Source organism: Convolutriloba macropyga, chromosome 1 (assembly GCF_964194025.1).
Source record: "Convolutriloba macropyga chromosome 1, txConMacr16.3, whole genome shotgun sequence".
Taxonomy (NCBI): domain Eukaryota; kingdom Metazoa; phylum Xenacoelomorpha; order Acoela; family Convolutidae; genus Convolutriloba; species Convolutriloba macropyga.
In genome coordinates, this window is record NC_134468.1 from 68,650,690 (window position 1) to 68,667,917 (window position 17,228).

Sequence of the window (17,228 nt, forward strand, 5' to 3'; positions counted from 1 at the left end):
GGGAATTAAAGAAGGGAGCAAGAAAGAAACACAGTAGTGGATAAAAAACAAGATTCACCATTTTAGACACAAAAAACAGAGGACATTTCTGGCACCGATTCAGGCTCGAACACATACCCCTCGCTTCACAGCCACAAGTCTAATCGCTTGCACTACCGACGCCTGTTACTGTTGTCTATCTGTTGTGGCTACATACGAAAATTGGTCGATGACTTTTTGTCTCGCTTGTTTTTGCTAAGCCGTATGCTTAATGAGCGATAAAACATTTACAGATCAGGCACTTAAACATGGTCGTGTAGTCTGCATGTTTAGAGATCGCTAAAACACGTGAAGATAGGAGCGTTGTTAACCATTGCGTTCAAGTGCGACTTACATTTAATATATTAGATTGATAAAGAAACTTATATGGTTCTATTACGCCCTTGATGGGATAAAGATTACAATGAACACCGTTTCTTTTCTTAACATCAAGGTATTAACGTTCCCTTAAATGCAAAGGCCTCATAAAACGTATTTCTAAAACGTTAATAGCACGTGGTACCATCATTGCAGCCAACATTGGTCAGGCTATGGTTAACCTGAAGCTACGGTTAAGTAAGAGCTCATCCTCACACAGACAGCTTCACGGGAGGCAGGGGATTGAACTCTCAATCATTGGCGTGTGAACCACACACCTTATATCTCTTGGCTACCACGCCACCGCTCGGCTAAACTTCTCATCTCATTTTCAACAAAGGCACCACACCAAAAAATTATCGATGATCCCGCATGAAGTATAATTCGAAAGGAGTTCTATCCTACCTAGACTATATAGCGCAACATTAGAGCAGCATATCTGCCTATTAATTCAAGTTAAGGGGAAAATACATGTAAGTTTTAAACAAAGCAGTGAAAATTTTACAGGGTCCGTAAAATTTAAACAATCAATTTATCACCGGCAATTGTGCGGGTTGAAAGGCGTTATATTTTGCATGACAACACTGTTTCAGATAAAAACGGAAATCAAGATCTTATATATTTCAAATACATTTTTGGATACCTTCAAACCATTAAACGCAGATTTTCAATATTTGTTCCCAATAGTTTTTACTGTCTTAACTGTATAGGTCTTTGATGATTCCAACAAACTAATTCCTCTTTGATCGTATATGAGACAATAGACGCGATTTCATTCACCTTCATTCCCGGAAACGTAACATTTTGTATTTAAACGATTCCGCAAAAGAATAAAGCGTCGTTACGTCACACTGTGATTTCCCATCTCCCTGTAAGACCTTTAACAGACGTCATCTCGATGTCAACAAATACCATAAGCCTTATTTTGAAACAATTGCATGCCACCTCAAGCAAGCATCAACCACAAACAAGGAGAAACAGTTAAAAGCGATTGCACATCAAGTTCGGACGCATCCTGTTCAAACTATATAGTAACTTGCCTGTCGTAAAAGCAGTCTTGAATGTCAACAAAGCAAATGAACCTACTTACGCAAAAATCAACATCAAAACCAGAAAAAAAAATTGAAAATTCATTTTTCTTCGAAAAAAGGTGTTGATAAAATTAAAAAAAACCAATCGCAACATATTGATATAAACTCGCTCTCCGAAAACATAGACGAATATTGCGAAAAAAATACCAAAGAAAAAAAAACGACTGCAAAATTCAAAATATTTTGACATTTAGCGGCGTAACAGGATATAAAAATACTTACCCACATCATACCATTTAATGTCAAAAATTACTTAAAATTGATTTTTATTCCTAAAACCGACAAAATGACCGGAAACACTAAAGCACATGAATAAAGCACCCCGGAGGATTCAAGAAATCGCTAAAAGTGTTAGCAAATGAACGGTTTTGCACTAAATAAAACAAGCTATAGGATGAAAACACCAATTAAATTCATAAATACTTTATTAAAGAGCTGAGGTCGCTTGGCTTTTACAGTGAAATCTGTTTCATTAGAACAAAAAACAACAAACAATTAAAAAACATAAATGAAACACTCAAACTGTTTTTTCGCTAAAAATAATCAAAGTCCAACCGAGCAAAAAGATTACATTATGTTTCGCTACAACCCAAATGCAAGCTGTCGTCAAAGACTAAATTAGAAGTTGACAAAAACGGTACATTCCAACAAACTAATTCCTCTTTGATCGTATATGAGACAATAGACGCGATTTCATTCACCTTCATTCCCGGAAACGTAACATTTTGTATTTAAACGATTCCGCAAAAGAATAAAGCGTCGTTACGTCACACTGTGTGATTTCCCATCTCCCTGTAAGACCTTTAACAGACGTCATCTCGATGTCAACAAATACCATAAGCCTTATTTTGAAACAATTGCATGCCACCTCAAGCAAGCATCAACCACAAACAAGGAGAAACAGTTAAAAGCGATTGCACATCAAGTTCGGACGCATCCTGTTCAAACTATATAGTAACTTGCCTGTCGTAAAAGCAGTCTTGAATGTCAACAAAGCAAATGAACCTACTTACGCAAAAATCAACATCAAAACCAGAAAAAAAAATTGAAAATTCATTTTTCTTCGAAAAAAGGTGTTGATAAAATTAAAAAAAAAACCAATCGCAACATATTGATATAAACTCGCTCTCCGAAAACATAGACGAATATTGCGAAAAAAATACCACAAAAGAAAAAAAACGACTGCAAAATTCAAAATATTTTGACATTTAGCGGCGTAACAGGATATAAAAATACTTACCCACATCATACCATTTAATGTCAAAAATTACTTAAAATTGATTTTTATTCCTAAAACCGACAAAATGACCGGAAACACTAAAGCACATGAATAAAGCACCCAGGAGGATTCAAGAAATCGCTAAAAGTGTTAGCAAATGAACGGTTTTGCACTAAATAAAACAAGCTATAGGATGAAAACACCAATTAAATTCATAAATACTTTATTAAAGAGCTGAGGTCGTTTGGCTTTTACAGTGAAATCTGTTTCATTAGAACAAAAAACAACAAACAATTAAAAAACATAAATGAAACACTCAAACTGTTTTTTCGCTAAAAATAATGAAAGTCCAACCGAGCAAAAAGATTACATTATGTTTCGCTACAACCCAAATGCAAGCTGTCGTCAAAGACTAAATTAGAAGTTGACAAAAACGGTACATTCTGAAGTTAGATTTAAAGCCGCAGCACTGGTTACTTTTACTGATTTACCCACAATACCCATGCAGAATACATTAACAGCTGGCGACTAGCACACAAATTCAGCCACTGAGTGTCACCAGTCACCAGAAAAGTGGCTCTTTCTTCACTTGCCGAGTGCTAAGGTGACAAACATTTGTCGACGACGGAAAATTTGAAAAAATACGATAACTCGATAGGTAAATTAAAACGCAAAAACTGGAAAAAATAAGGACTTTACTGCCAACATCTTTGGGCACCAAAAGCCTTTGACGGTGATAAAAAAGTGCACGTCCCTATAAATTCAAAAAGCCGAAAAACATGGATATTGAAAACTACTGTTGTCAAAACCGTTTAAAATTGTACTATTTAATGTAATAAAACAAATATTGTTACCCAACTACACTAAGCAACAAAATGTCAAAAAGCGTCAAGGCATAATAATAACAACAAAAGAAGGCACAATTAAAGAAATCACTCAAAATGTTTGAAAATAAATGATCTCTCAGAAGAAACATTAGGCGCGAACTGAAAAAATTAGATAAAATTTAAATTCCTCATCATAGGGCCACTGATATCTGTTATCAGTTCAGTTGAACCCTGTTTGAAAGAAAAACACAAAACAAACAATTACGACGAAACACTATCGCGAAGCTAAAGAGTCTCAAGGTAAAAGAACCTTTAGATGCAAAGTATAACCAATAAAGAGATTCAATTTTAATTCTAAAGCAGAGGTCACCTGTTAGTAAAGAGATTAAGATCAAAGTCAGCAAAAAACGAAAATTTGAAAGAGCTAAATTCAAAAACTCATAACCCACTAAAAATTAAAATATAAAGTATCAATTGAAATTCAATGAGATCTGTGAAAAAAGACAAAAACAAGACTAGTCAAAGAACATCAGGTAAAACCAAATCAAAATCTAATAACCGAAAATGAATAGATTCTCCGAGGCAAAAACACAGGTAATGTCCCAATTATGCGACTAAGTGATAAGAGAATAAAAACTGCGGCTAAAACTCAATTATTAACGTATATATTTTTTAAATGAAACACAGTGTTAAAGTCACAAAAGTCAACTTCACCAATCTCCAATCACCAATCTCTTGATTCGCTAGACTTTATTTCAAAATTTATGCTTTAGAGTTACACACTTTGCGGCTTCACTTACTGTGCGAGCGTGATTGCATTCCTACTCATTGACATCAAAATCATTGACATCAAACCAAAATTTGAAACAGCTCTTTAAAAGATAGTACCCAATAGAATTCAAAAGCTTTGAACAAAAAATAGCCACAATGAGATCAATAGTATCCTTCCCGCCTCGAACGGTTTGCAAATGCACTAAATAAAACAAGCTATAGGCTGAAAACACCAATTAAATTGATAAATACTTCATTAAAGAGCTGAGGTAGCTTGGCTCTTACAGTGAAATCTGTTTCATTAGAACAAAAAACAACAAACAACTATTTAATGTACTATTTATTGTAATAAAACAAATATTGTTTCCCAACTACACTTAGCAATAAAATGTCAAAAAACGTCAAGGCATAATAATAACAAAGGAAGGCACAATTAAAGACACTCAAAATGTTTGAAAATAAATGATCTCTCAGAAAAAACGTTAGGCGCGAACTGAAAAAATTAGATAAAATTTAAATTCCTCATCATAGGGCCACTGATATCTGTTATCAGTTCAGTTAAACCCTGTTTGAAAGAAAAACAGAAAACTAACAATTAGGACGAAACACTATCGCGAAGCTAAAGAGTCTCAAGGTAAAAGAACCTTTAGATGAAAAATATAACCAATAAAGAGATTCAATTTTAATTCTAAAGCAGAGGTCACCTGTTAGTAATGAGTAAAATTTGAAAGAGCTAAGTTCAAAAACTCAAAACCCAATAAAAATTAAAATATAAAGTATCAATTGAAATTCAATGAAATCTGTGAAAAAAGACAAAAACAAGACTAGTCAAGGAACATCAGGTAAAACCAAATCAAAATCCAATAACCGAAAAAAATGAATAGATTCTCCGAGGCAAAAACACAGGTAATGTCCCAATTATGCGACTAAGTGATAAGAGAATAAAAACTGCGGCTAAAACTCAATTATTAACGTACATATTTTTCAATGAAACACAGTGTTAAAGTCACAAAAGTCAACTTCACCAATCTCCAATCACCAATCTCTTGATTCGCTAGATTTTATTTCAAAATTTATGCTTTAGAGTTACACTTTGGGGCTTCACTTACTGTGCGAGCGTGATTGCATTCCTACTCATTGACATCAAAATCATTGACATCAAACCAAAATTTGAAACAGCTCTTTAAAAGATAGTACCCAATAGAATTCAAAAGCTTTGAACAAAAAATAGCCACAATGAGATCAATAGTATCCTTCCCGCCTCGAACGGTTTGCAAATGCACTAAATAAAACAAGCTATAGGCTGAAAACACCAATTAAATTGATAAATACTTCATTAAAGAGCTGAGGTAGCTTGGCTTTTACAGTGAAATCTGTTTCATTAGAACAAAAAACAACGAACGACTATTTAATGTACTATTTATTGTAATAAAACAAATATTGTTTCCCAACTACACTAAGCAATAAAATGTCAAAAAACGTCAAGGCATAATAATAACAACAAAGGAAGGCACAATTAAAGACACTCAAAATATTTGAAAATAAATGATCTCTCAGAAAAAACATTAGTTCAGTTGAACCCTGTTTGAAAGAAAAACAGAAAACTAACAATTACGACGAAACACTATCGCGAAGCTAAAGAGTCAAGGTGAAAGAACCTTTAGATGAAAAGTATAACCAATAAAGAGATTCAATTTTAATTCTAAAGCAGAGGTCACCTGTTAGTAATGAGTAAAATTTGAAAGAGCTAAATTCAAAAACTCATAACCCAATAAAAATTAAAATATAAAGTATCAATTGAAATTCAATGAGATCTGTGAAAAAAGACAAAAACAAGACTAGTCAAAGAACATCAGGTAAAACCAAAACAAAATCCATTAACCGAAAAAAATGAATAGGTTCTCCAAGGCAAAAACACAGGTAATCTCCCAATTATGCGACTAAGTTAAAAGAGAATAAAAACAGCGGCTAAAACTCAATTATTAACGTATATATTTTTAAATGAAACACAGTGTTAACGTCACAAAAGTCAACATCGACCCATTGATCGATTCAATCAATGAGCACTAATAGAGCACATAAAACAACTTTAGTAGGATTCGCCAGAAAACCAAAAAAACCGCGAAAACAGAATTGAGGTTGCCGCACGTGAAAAAAAACCTTAACAAATTTTCTTCTGTCACCAATCTCTTGATTCGCTAGATTTTATTTCAAAATTTATGCTTTAGAGTTACACACTTTGGGGCTTCACTTACTGTGCGAGCGTGATTGCATTCCTACTCATTTACATCAAAATCATTGACATCAAACCAAAATTTGAAACAGCTCTTTAAAAGATAGTACCCAATAGAATTCAAAAGCTTTGAACAAAAAATAGCCACAATGAGATCAATAGTATCCTTCCCGCCTCGAACGGTTTGCAAATGCACTAAATAAAACAAGCTATAGGCTGAAAACACCAATTAAATTGATAAATACTTCATTAAAGAGCTGAGGTAGCTTGGCTTTTACAGTGAAATCTGTTTCATTAGAACAAAAAACAACAAACAACTATTTAATGTACTATTTATTGTAATAAAACAAATATTGTTTCCCAACTACACTAAGCAATAAAATGTCAAAAAACGTCAAGGCTAATAACAACAACAAAGGAAGGCACAATTAAAGACACTCAAAATGTTTGAAAATAAAAGATCTCTCAGAAGAAACATTAGGCGCGAACTGAAAAAATTAGATAAAATTTAAATTCCTCATCACAGGGCCACTGATATCAGTTCAGTTGAACCCTGTTTGAAGAAAAACAGAAAACTAACAATTACGACGAAACACTATCGCGAAGCTGAAGAGTCTCAAGGTAAAAGAACCTTTAGATGAAAAGTATAACCAATAAAGAGATTCAATTTTAATTCTAAAGCAGAGGTCACCTGTTAGTAATGAGTAAAATTTGAAAGAGCTAAGTTCAAAAACTCAAAACCCAATAAAAATTAAAATATAAAGTATCAATTGAAATTAAATGAGATCTGTGAAAAAAGACAAAAACAAGACTAGTCAAAGAACATCAGGTAAAACCAAATCAAAATCCAATAACCGAAAAAAATGAATAGATTCTCCGAGGCAAAAACACAGGTAATGTCCCAATTATGCGACTAAGTGATAAGAGAATAAAAACTGCGGCTAAAACTCAATTAATAACGTATATATTTTTTAAATGAAACACAGTGTTAAAGTCACAAAAGTCAACTTCACCAATCTCCAATCTCTTGATTCGCTAGATTTTATTTCAAAATTTATGCTTTAGAGTTACACACTTTGGGGCTTCACTTACTGTGCGAGCGTGATTGCATTCCTACTCATTGACATCAAAATCATTGATATCAAACCAAAATTTGAAACAGCTCTTTAAAAGATAGTACCCAATAGAATTCAAAAGCTTTGAACAAAAAATAGCCACAATGAGATCAATAGTATCCTTCCCGCCTCGAACGGTTTGCAAATGCACTAAATAAAACAAGCTATAGGCTGAAAACACCAATTAAATTGATAAATACTTCATTAAAGAGCTGAGGTAGCTTGGCTTTTACAGTGAAATCTGTTTCATTAGAACAAAAAACAACAAACGACTATTTAATGTACTATTTATTGTAATAAAACAAATATTGTTTCCCAACTACACTAAGCAATAAGCTGTCAAAAAACGTCAAGGCTAATAACAACAACAAAGGAAGGCACAATTAAAGACACTCAAAATGTTTGAAAATAAAAGATCTCTCAGAAGAAACATTAGGCGCGAACTGAAAAAATTAGATAAAATTTAAATTCCTCATCACAGGGCCACTGATATCAGTTCAGTTGAACCCTGTTTGAAAGAAAAACAGAAAATTAACAATTACGACGAAACACTATCGCGAAGCTGAAGAGTCTCAAGGTAAAAGAACCTTTAGATGAAAAGTATAACCAATAAAGAGATTCAATTTTAATTCTAAAGCAGAGGTCACCTGTTAGTAATGAGTAAAATTTGAAAGAGCTAAGTTCAAAAACTCATAACCCAATAAAAATTAAAATATAAAGTATCAATTGAAATTCAATGAGATCTGTGAAAAAAGACAAAAACAAGACTAGTCAAAGAACATCAGGTAAAACCAAATCAAAATCCAATAACCGAAAAAAATGAATAGATTCTCCGAGGCAAAAACACAGGTAATGTCCCAATTATGCGACTAAGTGATAAGAGAATAAAAACTGCGGCTAAAACTCAATTATTAACGTATATATTTTTTAAATGAAACACAGTGTTAAAGTCACAAAAGTCAACTTCACCAATCTCCAATCACCAATCTCTTGATTCGCTAGATTTTATTTCAAAATTTATGCTTTAGAGTTACACTTTGGGGCTTCACTTACTGTGCGAGCGTGATTGCATTCCTACTCATTGACATCAAAATCATTGACATCAAACCAAAATTTGAAACAGCTCTTTAAAAGATAGTACCCAATAGAATTCAAAAGCTTTGAACAAAAAATAGCCACAATGAGATCAATAGTATCCTTCCCGCCTCGAACGGTTTGCAAATGCACTAAATAAAACAAGCTATAGGTTGAAAACACCAATTAAATTGATAAATACTTCATTAAAGAGCTGAGGTAGCTTGGCTTTTACAGTGAAATCTGTTTCATTAGAACAAAAAACAACAAACAACTATTTAATGTACTATTTATTGTAATAAAACAAATATTGTTTCCCAACTACACTAAGCAATAAACTGTCAAAAAACGTCAAGGCTAACAACAACAACAAAGGAAGGCACAATTAAAGACACTCAAAATGTTTGAAAATAAAAGATCTCTCAGAAGAAACATTAGGCGCGAACTGAAAAAATTAGATAAAATTTAAATTCCTCATCACAGGGCCACTGATACCAGTTCAGTTGAACCCTGTTTGAAAGAAAAACAGAAAATTAACAATTACGACGAAACACTATCGCGAAGCTGAAGAGTCTCAAGGTAAAAGAACCTTTAGATGAAAAGTATAACCAATAAAGAGATTCAATTTGAATTCTAAAGCAGAGGTCACCTGTTAGTAATGAGTAAAATTTGAAAGAGCTAAGTTCAAAAACTCATAACCCAATAAAAATTAAAATATAAAGTATCAATTGAAATTCAATGAGATCTGTGAAAAAAGACAAAAACAAGACTAGTCAAAGAACATCAGGTAAAACCAAATCAATATCCATTAACCGAAAAAATGAATAGGTTCTCCAGGGCAAAAACACAGGTAATCTCCCAATTATGCGACTAAGTTAAAAGAGAATAAAAACTGCGGCTAAAACTCAATTATTAACGTATATATTTTTTAAATGAAACACAGTGTTAGCGTCACAAAAGTCAACATCGACCCATTGATCGATTCAATCAATGAGCACTAATAGAGCACATAAAACAACTTTAGTAGGATTCGCCAGAAAACCAAAAAAACCGCGAAAACAGAATTGAGGTTGCCGCACGTGAAAAAAAACCTTAACAAAATTTCTTCTGTCACCAATCTCTTGATTCGCTAGATTTTATTTCAAAATTTATGCATTAGAGTTACACACTTTGGGGCTTCACTTACTGTGCGAGCGTGATTCCATTCCTACTCATTGACATCAAAATCATTGACATCAAAACAAAATTTGAAACAGCTCTTTAAAAGATAGCACCCAATAGAATTCAAAAGCTTTGAAGGAAAGATAGCCACAATGAGATCAATAGTATCCCTCCCGCCTCGAACGGTTTGCAAATGCACTAAATAAAACAAGCTATAGGCTGAAAACACCAATTAAATTGATAAATACTTTATTAAAGAGCTGAGGTCACTTGGCTTTTACAGTGAAATCTGTTTCATTAGAACAAAAAACAACAAACAATTAAAAACAAAAATGAAAAACTCAAACTGTTTTTCTCTAAAAATAATCAAAGTCAAACCTAGCAAAAACAATATATTATGTTTCCCTAAAATCCAAAAGCAAGCTGTCGTCCAAGACTAAATTAGAAGTCGACAAAAACGGTACATTCTGAAGTTAGATTTAAAGCCGCAGCACTAGTTACTTTTACTGATTTACCCACAATACCCATGCATAATACATTAACAGCTGGCGACTGGCACACAAATTCAGCCATTGAGTGTCACCAGTCACCAGAAAAGCGGCACTTTCTTCACTTGCCGAGTGCTAAGGTGACAAACATTTGTCGACGACGGAAAATTTGAAAAAATACGATAACTCGATAGGTCAATTAAAACGCAAAAACTGGAAAAAATAAGGACTTTACTGCCAACATCTTTGGGCACCAAAAGCCTTTGACGGTGAATAAAGTGCACGTCCCTATATATTCAAAAAGCCGAAAAACATGGAAATTGAAAACTACTGTTGTCAAAACCGTTTAAAATTGTACTATTTAATGTAATAAAACAAATATTGTTTCCCAACTACACTAAGCAGCAAAATGTCAAAAAGCGTCAAGGCATAATAATAACAACAGAAGAAGGCACAATTAAAGAAATCACTCAAAATGTTTGAAAATAAATGATCTCTCAGAAAAAACGTTAGGCGCGAACTGAAAAAATTAGATAAAATTTAAATTCCTCATCATAGGGCCACTGATATCTGTTATCAGTTCAGTTAAACCCTGTTTGAAAGAAAAACAGAAAACTAACAATTAGGACGAAACACTATCGCGAAGCTAAAGAGTCTCAAGGTAAAAGAACCTTTAGATGAAAAATATAACCAATAAAGAGATTCAATTTTAATTCTAAAGCAGAGGTCACCTGTTAGTAATGAGATTAAGATCAAAGTCAGCAAAAAACGAAAATTTGAAAGAGCCAAATTCAAAAACTCATAACCCACTAAAAATTAAAATATAAAGTATCAATTGAAATTCAATGAGATCTGTGAAAAAAGACAAAAACAAGACTAGTCAAAGAACATCAGGTAAAACCAAATCAAAATCCATTAACCGAAAAAAATGAATAGGTTCTCCAAGGCAAAAACACAGTTAATGTCCCAATTATGCGACTAAGTGATAAGAGAATAAAAACTGCTGCTAAAACTCAATTATTAACGTATATATTTTTTAAATGAAACACAGTGTTAAAGTCACAAAAGTCAACTTCACCAATCTCCAATCACCAATCTCTTGATTCCCTAGATTTTATTTCAAAATTTATGCTTTAGAGTTACACACTTTGGGGCTTCACATACTGTGCGAGCGTGATTGCATTCCTACTCATTGACATCAAAATCATTGACATCAAACCAAAATTTGAAACAGCTCTTTAAAAGATAGCACCCAATAGAATTCAAACGCTTTGAACGACAGATAGCCACAATGAGATCAATAGTATCCTTCCCGCCAATTCCCGTGTATTTTAAAAACGTCATTGTCTATAAAAACTATCAAACAAATCGAAAAAATAGTATGAAATGACGCTGATCAAAATTGTCTTAAATCGACTTAAATCAGCGAAATGTCGAAGCTTGTGTTCCAAATTGTTCTGCCAGACAGCAGTGGTTTAACTAGGCCTCGTATTAACTGATGAAGACAATCAGTGCTCTTAGGAAGTATAGGCAGTTTTATATCAATTCAATGATTTGATAGTTTTTATGAAAACAAAGTTATCCACCTACAAGATCCACCTCAACAAACTCGTTTCATCTTCAAAAAATTATAAAAATAATTATCATTGGTCCCATTATTTAGTTTAGCAAATTAAAACAAAGTTTGATTCAAAAGTTTCAAAAAGGGAACAAAAATAAGCCACAATGTTCTCTAATCACCGATAACTCCTGCAAAAAACGAAACTCGAAAAGAAACTCTTTAATTACATATTCTGCGCTTGACAATCTTTTTGATGATACCACTCATCTTTCAACGATAAATTTATCGATCAAAAGCAGTTGATCATATAGTTCCTCAGCTCACTAACTGAAGTCGGAACAAAAAAGTTAGCATTATTTTTTCAATAAAAAGAATTCCGAACATCGTCACCTCCAAAAATTGCATAAAATGGTTACAAAGATGTTTTGACCTGCAAACAACCGGTGGAGTTCTCTATCTAACAAAACAAACAACATAAGATGAAACTGATGGATTAGTGTCGAAAGGTTTGATCAATGTTTTTAGTATGAGTGCGTTAGTTATTATCAGAGATGGCATAAGTAAGTTAAGAATTAACAAAAACAAGCAGGAGGTGACCATTATATCATACAGAAATAAATCATTGACGTTTTTCACATAATACACTTGAAAGAATTTTAACGAAAGAATGGACAAAAAACTCTTTCCGAACAAAACTCAACCACTAACTAGCTAGAAACTGATTTTGATTGAAAACTTTGGGAAATCTTTGAGAGTAATTTTATCATCTCACCATGTTGGGCTTTCAATTGTTTGTCAAAACAAAATTTGCCAAATAACAAAAATTGTGAAACGGCGGAAAGAATGACAATTTTTCTATGAACTCTTACATATATGAAACAATTGTACGCGCGCTTAAGGGTGTAAGTACCTGTTTTTCAATCAGCAGATTTTAAAGTCAAGGAACCCTCGTTCGATTTACTAATTTAAACCGGTGAAAGAATGGTTTTAGAAATAGCAGAAAGATGTTCAAAATTTGAATACATTCGCGTTGTTGTTAAAACAAAACAAGGCATTGTTCGTTTTTTCATATTAAAAGTCTGAGCCTCTTTCAGGGAAAGATTCTGAATGTAATGAATTGCAAACATAACTCAGTTCTAAGAAATTGATCACCTAAATCAGCCGAAATCAAGGTTAATTTTACGAACTGAATTTGATTTTAGTGAGTCAAGATGAACTGTATGAACTAATGGGACAAGAACGAGAAAGGAACCAACAACCGCGACATTTTTCAGCCCAAGAACTTCTAGGACTTAGCGAAAAGATCCTCAATAAATACGCAGCTGCCAAAGCACACCTCAGATCAACTTCAGCCGCCGCATCTTCGTCAATTCCTCATGAAAAACGGAACAGTCAAGCGGACGATATTTGGTACACGTTCTGAACGTCTTCAAACATTCAAAATTAATCCACCCGGAAAAACAATCAAGCCAATCAAGTCGAAAAACATGCTCCATCAAGACCTCATCAAACTTTGGCAAGCAGCAAAATACCTTTTCTTCTTTTGAAAGAGAATGTTTATTGGTTGAAAGTTAATTCATAATAGCTATCATCAAATAGGTACGCCAAATTTTGATAATGTGAAGCAGCAAAAAAAATTAAACGTTTGAACAAAAATCGATTTTCAATTCAAGCCAAAACAAGGATTTTCTGCTCAGCTTAGTGAGCAGTAATGGAATAATATAGTTTACCTTAACTTAATTGGGTTCATGAACGAAAAAAACCTGACACATGATGGAAAGGGCTGCGTCACTAAAGAAATAGATAAATTGAACGAGGCGCGGTGGCTTCAACAAGACACGTCAAATGGGGTGACCTGACAATAGATCGAAAAGACAACAGATCGAAAACAGAAAAGTTGGGACAATAGATCGAAAATCAATCTCTATTCTTATGGTTGAAATTGAGCATTATTTGCGGGCTGCAATATCATTACCACATTATGGCCATGCCTCGCGAGCCATGGCCACGCCTTAGCGGCCCGTGGGAATTGATATGAATCTATCACAACCGAACAAAATATCACATCAGAAATTGTTATATGCTGTTTAATAAATGAGCGCTCAAATCTGATTGGGCAAAACGGAACTTAAACAATTTAATTTTCGATCTATTATCCCAATTTTTGCATTCGATCTGTTGTATTTCGATCTATTGTCCTAGCACCGTCAAATGGATAGTTAGATTTCGTAGAACGTAAATATTGTTAAGAAACAGAAAAAAGCCATCCACGTTTTTGACAACTGTCTACCAAACGAAGAGATAGTAAATTCGATTACATCACATACTTCGAAAAATAACTGGCAGATGAGTTTTAGAAAAATTGTTACAAACTCAAACCACTAAATGAATTGAATAACGCCGCATTTAAAAGCCGACGCAACCTGCCATTAATAAGACTACGGTACAACAAAAGCAGCAAAATTAATTGCAGCAACAAAAATTCAATATCTTTTTCTTTAAAAAAAGTTAGAAACTCAAACCACAAAATAAACAAAAAATGCTGCATTAGAAAGCCGATGCAACCTGCCATTAATAAAACTATCGATCAAGAAAAACAGCAAACAAACAACAAAAACATTACAAATATTCAATATCTTTTTTAAAAAAACGTTATAGAATAAAACAATGAAATAAACGAATAATGCCGCATTAGAAAGCCGATGCAACCTGCCATTAATGAAACTATCGAACAAGAAAAACAACAAACTAAAACAACAACAAAAACATCAATTACAGTAAAATTCAATATCTATTTTTTTAAATAACACTTAGTAACAAATTCGAATGAACAGCAGATAAAACATTAATTAATCAAACTAACTTGCACTTCAATAGAAAGCACAACCCGCCAGTCAAGATAAAAATAAGAACAAGGGGCATAGTTGAAGATCACTTAAATTTTATGGAACCAAATCAATTCAAAAGGAATAAAAACCATTAACTTTCAACACAAAAATATTAAACAAACTCACAAATATCTCTTAGGAAGCCAATCAGATTTTTCTGGTGAGACTGACTCATATGACTATACAACATGAGAAACTCAAAGATTCACGAACAATCACACAATTACAGTGCTGAAGCCTCGATGGCTTCAGCACTGTAATTGTGTGATTGTTCGTGAATCTCAACCATTGAACATAAGTTGAATTAACCATTGAACATAAGTTGAAAATTAACCATTGAACATAAGTTGAAAATATTATTTGTTCACTATGGCCTCATTTAAACATCAAAGAGGCCTATGCTTAAATAGACTAGGTCAAAAGACAACAAAAAGAACCAAAAATATTAACCGGTATTGAAAACTCATAAAATTTTACAAGAAAGGACAGTTTCAAGTCATTAACCCAATAGTTAACACAAACATCCAATAGAGAGAGATCGATGGTTTCTTCACGAGAAAGTGAACTGGCCCTATCGATACTGCGCAACAGTTAAAAAACCGATACTGAGGAAGAACAAAAAAGAAGAGTTCAACAATACATTGATATTGAAAACAAACGAATTCAAAGAAATGAACACCATTAGCTTTCTATTGAAGGCGTCAAATGGATTGCATTAAAGCTCAATAGGAAGCTATTGAAACATGTCATTATTCAGAATATGTTATATGCCTACAAAAAGAACAACAAATACATGCACAAATCAAAATATCAATAAAAATTTTGCAAAGAACAGCTTCGAAGCCATTAAAACCATTTTCACTGGAAATGGAACAATAGCAGCATTCAGGTCTTGATTTTTGCTGACGCGCTAACCAGTACTTTGTTTCCGGATTACATACTGCGCGTCAAATATCAGACATAACGGTCAGACGAAAAATCTGTGATACAAAAAAGTACACAAATCTGCATTTCATGGGCTTGAACATGATAGCACTCACAATTTTCCAGGATGCGTTGAACAATTTTCGATTTCACACAGAGAAAAAACCAGCCTCGCCGAAAAATTTTGCTATTTCTATAGAAATATTGGATTCAAATTTTGATGTTCGCTGACGCGCTAACCCGTCCGTTTTTCCAAATTACATACCGTTCGTGACGGCAACGCTAGCGAACAGCTGTCAGCTAGCGCTCGCGTAGTTTAGGTCCAACTACTCCTATTAGATATCAATACCTATAATAATTACTGTCGTGCGAGAATGCAAGAGCTTAAAAAGTTAAATTTCCGTCCGTTTGAAACAAAATACTTATCGTCGATTTAAACTGCCGCTATTTGACTGTTACTCGTTTCAATGTATCAATATCGTTCATTCCAAATCTAAGTCGAATCTGATATCACACTCATAATGGGCTCATAGGAAGCTATTTTGACACCAATAAAGTCAATTTATAATTATACCAGTAAAAATAAAATTTTCATTTTTAATGGTTTATTTAGACCTACTTTTTTGTTTTCTCCAAAAAATTTCGAGCCCATTTTTCAGTTGAGTTCTCAAAATTGCATTTTTGGGCATTGCGATTACATTTTTTTATCGCTGACAAAAATGAAACGTCCACCCCCCCCCCCCCCCCCCCCCCCCCCAGCCTATCCGCTAATTAGTCAACTGAAAATAAAAACTAGGCGCTAAGCATAAACGTGAGCTTTCATGTCATTTAATTGAGTTTCAAGCGCCAAGGTATCAACAAACAAGCCTAATTGCCACCAGAATGGCCATTTCTCGACTCCGCTGACTCTTAGCTCTGCCATTATGTCTACTCGAACAATAATACAAGTTCCCGATTTTTTAATATCTCACTTTTTTTCAATTAGTTGGAAAAGTTATTTGTTCAAATTGTGAAAGTTGAAAATATTAGACAGGGGCTAAATGAAACAGATAAACGATTTTACAATGAAAAAAGCAAAATTATTGATCAGATTAAGTGACAAGACAGCAATAAGTACAACAAATACCAGCAAAACGTAAAATTTACTTGAATTTCTTGGAAACGAACTGCGTATAAATCATAGAAAGAAATAGCTATGCAATGAAACGATTGAAACGATTAATATATGCATTCTGAGCACTAGATGAGACCTGTCGTTCATGACATGAAGATATAAGACTAATTGAACAACAAAAACTAGCAAACTCGAAAATTCGATGAAATTTTTTGAACATTTAGTGTCATGGTCAGAGAAAGCATAAACTTTTAACAGTAAAAACTAAACGGATTAAAATAGGGGCTATAAGCAAAATATGAGGCCTGTCCCTAATTAAATTAAATGATAGGACAAAATTTACACATTATTAGCCAAACTCGAAAA

General features: G+C 33.4%; 1 protein-coding gene across 5 annotated transcripts in view; it reads left to right on the top strand.

The window, feature by feature from the left end:
* Positions 1 to 13,592, top strand: part of LOC142350890 (uncharacterized) — an 84,645-nt gene extending 71,053 nt beyond the window's left edge. For all 5 annotated transcript variants that reach the window (XM_075402894.1, XM_075402909.1, XM_075402903.1 and 2 more), the window contains exon 3: positions 13,139 to 13,592. In XM_075402894.1, the coding sequence (XP_075259009.1) occupies positions 13,139 to 13,359 (221 nt within the window). In that variant the 3' untranslated portion in view covers positions 13,360 to 13,592. The remainder of the gene's footprint in view (positions 1 to 13,138) is intronic.
* Positions 13,593 to 17,228: the final 3,636 nt, after the last annotated feature.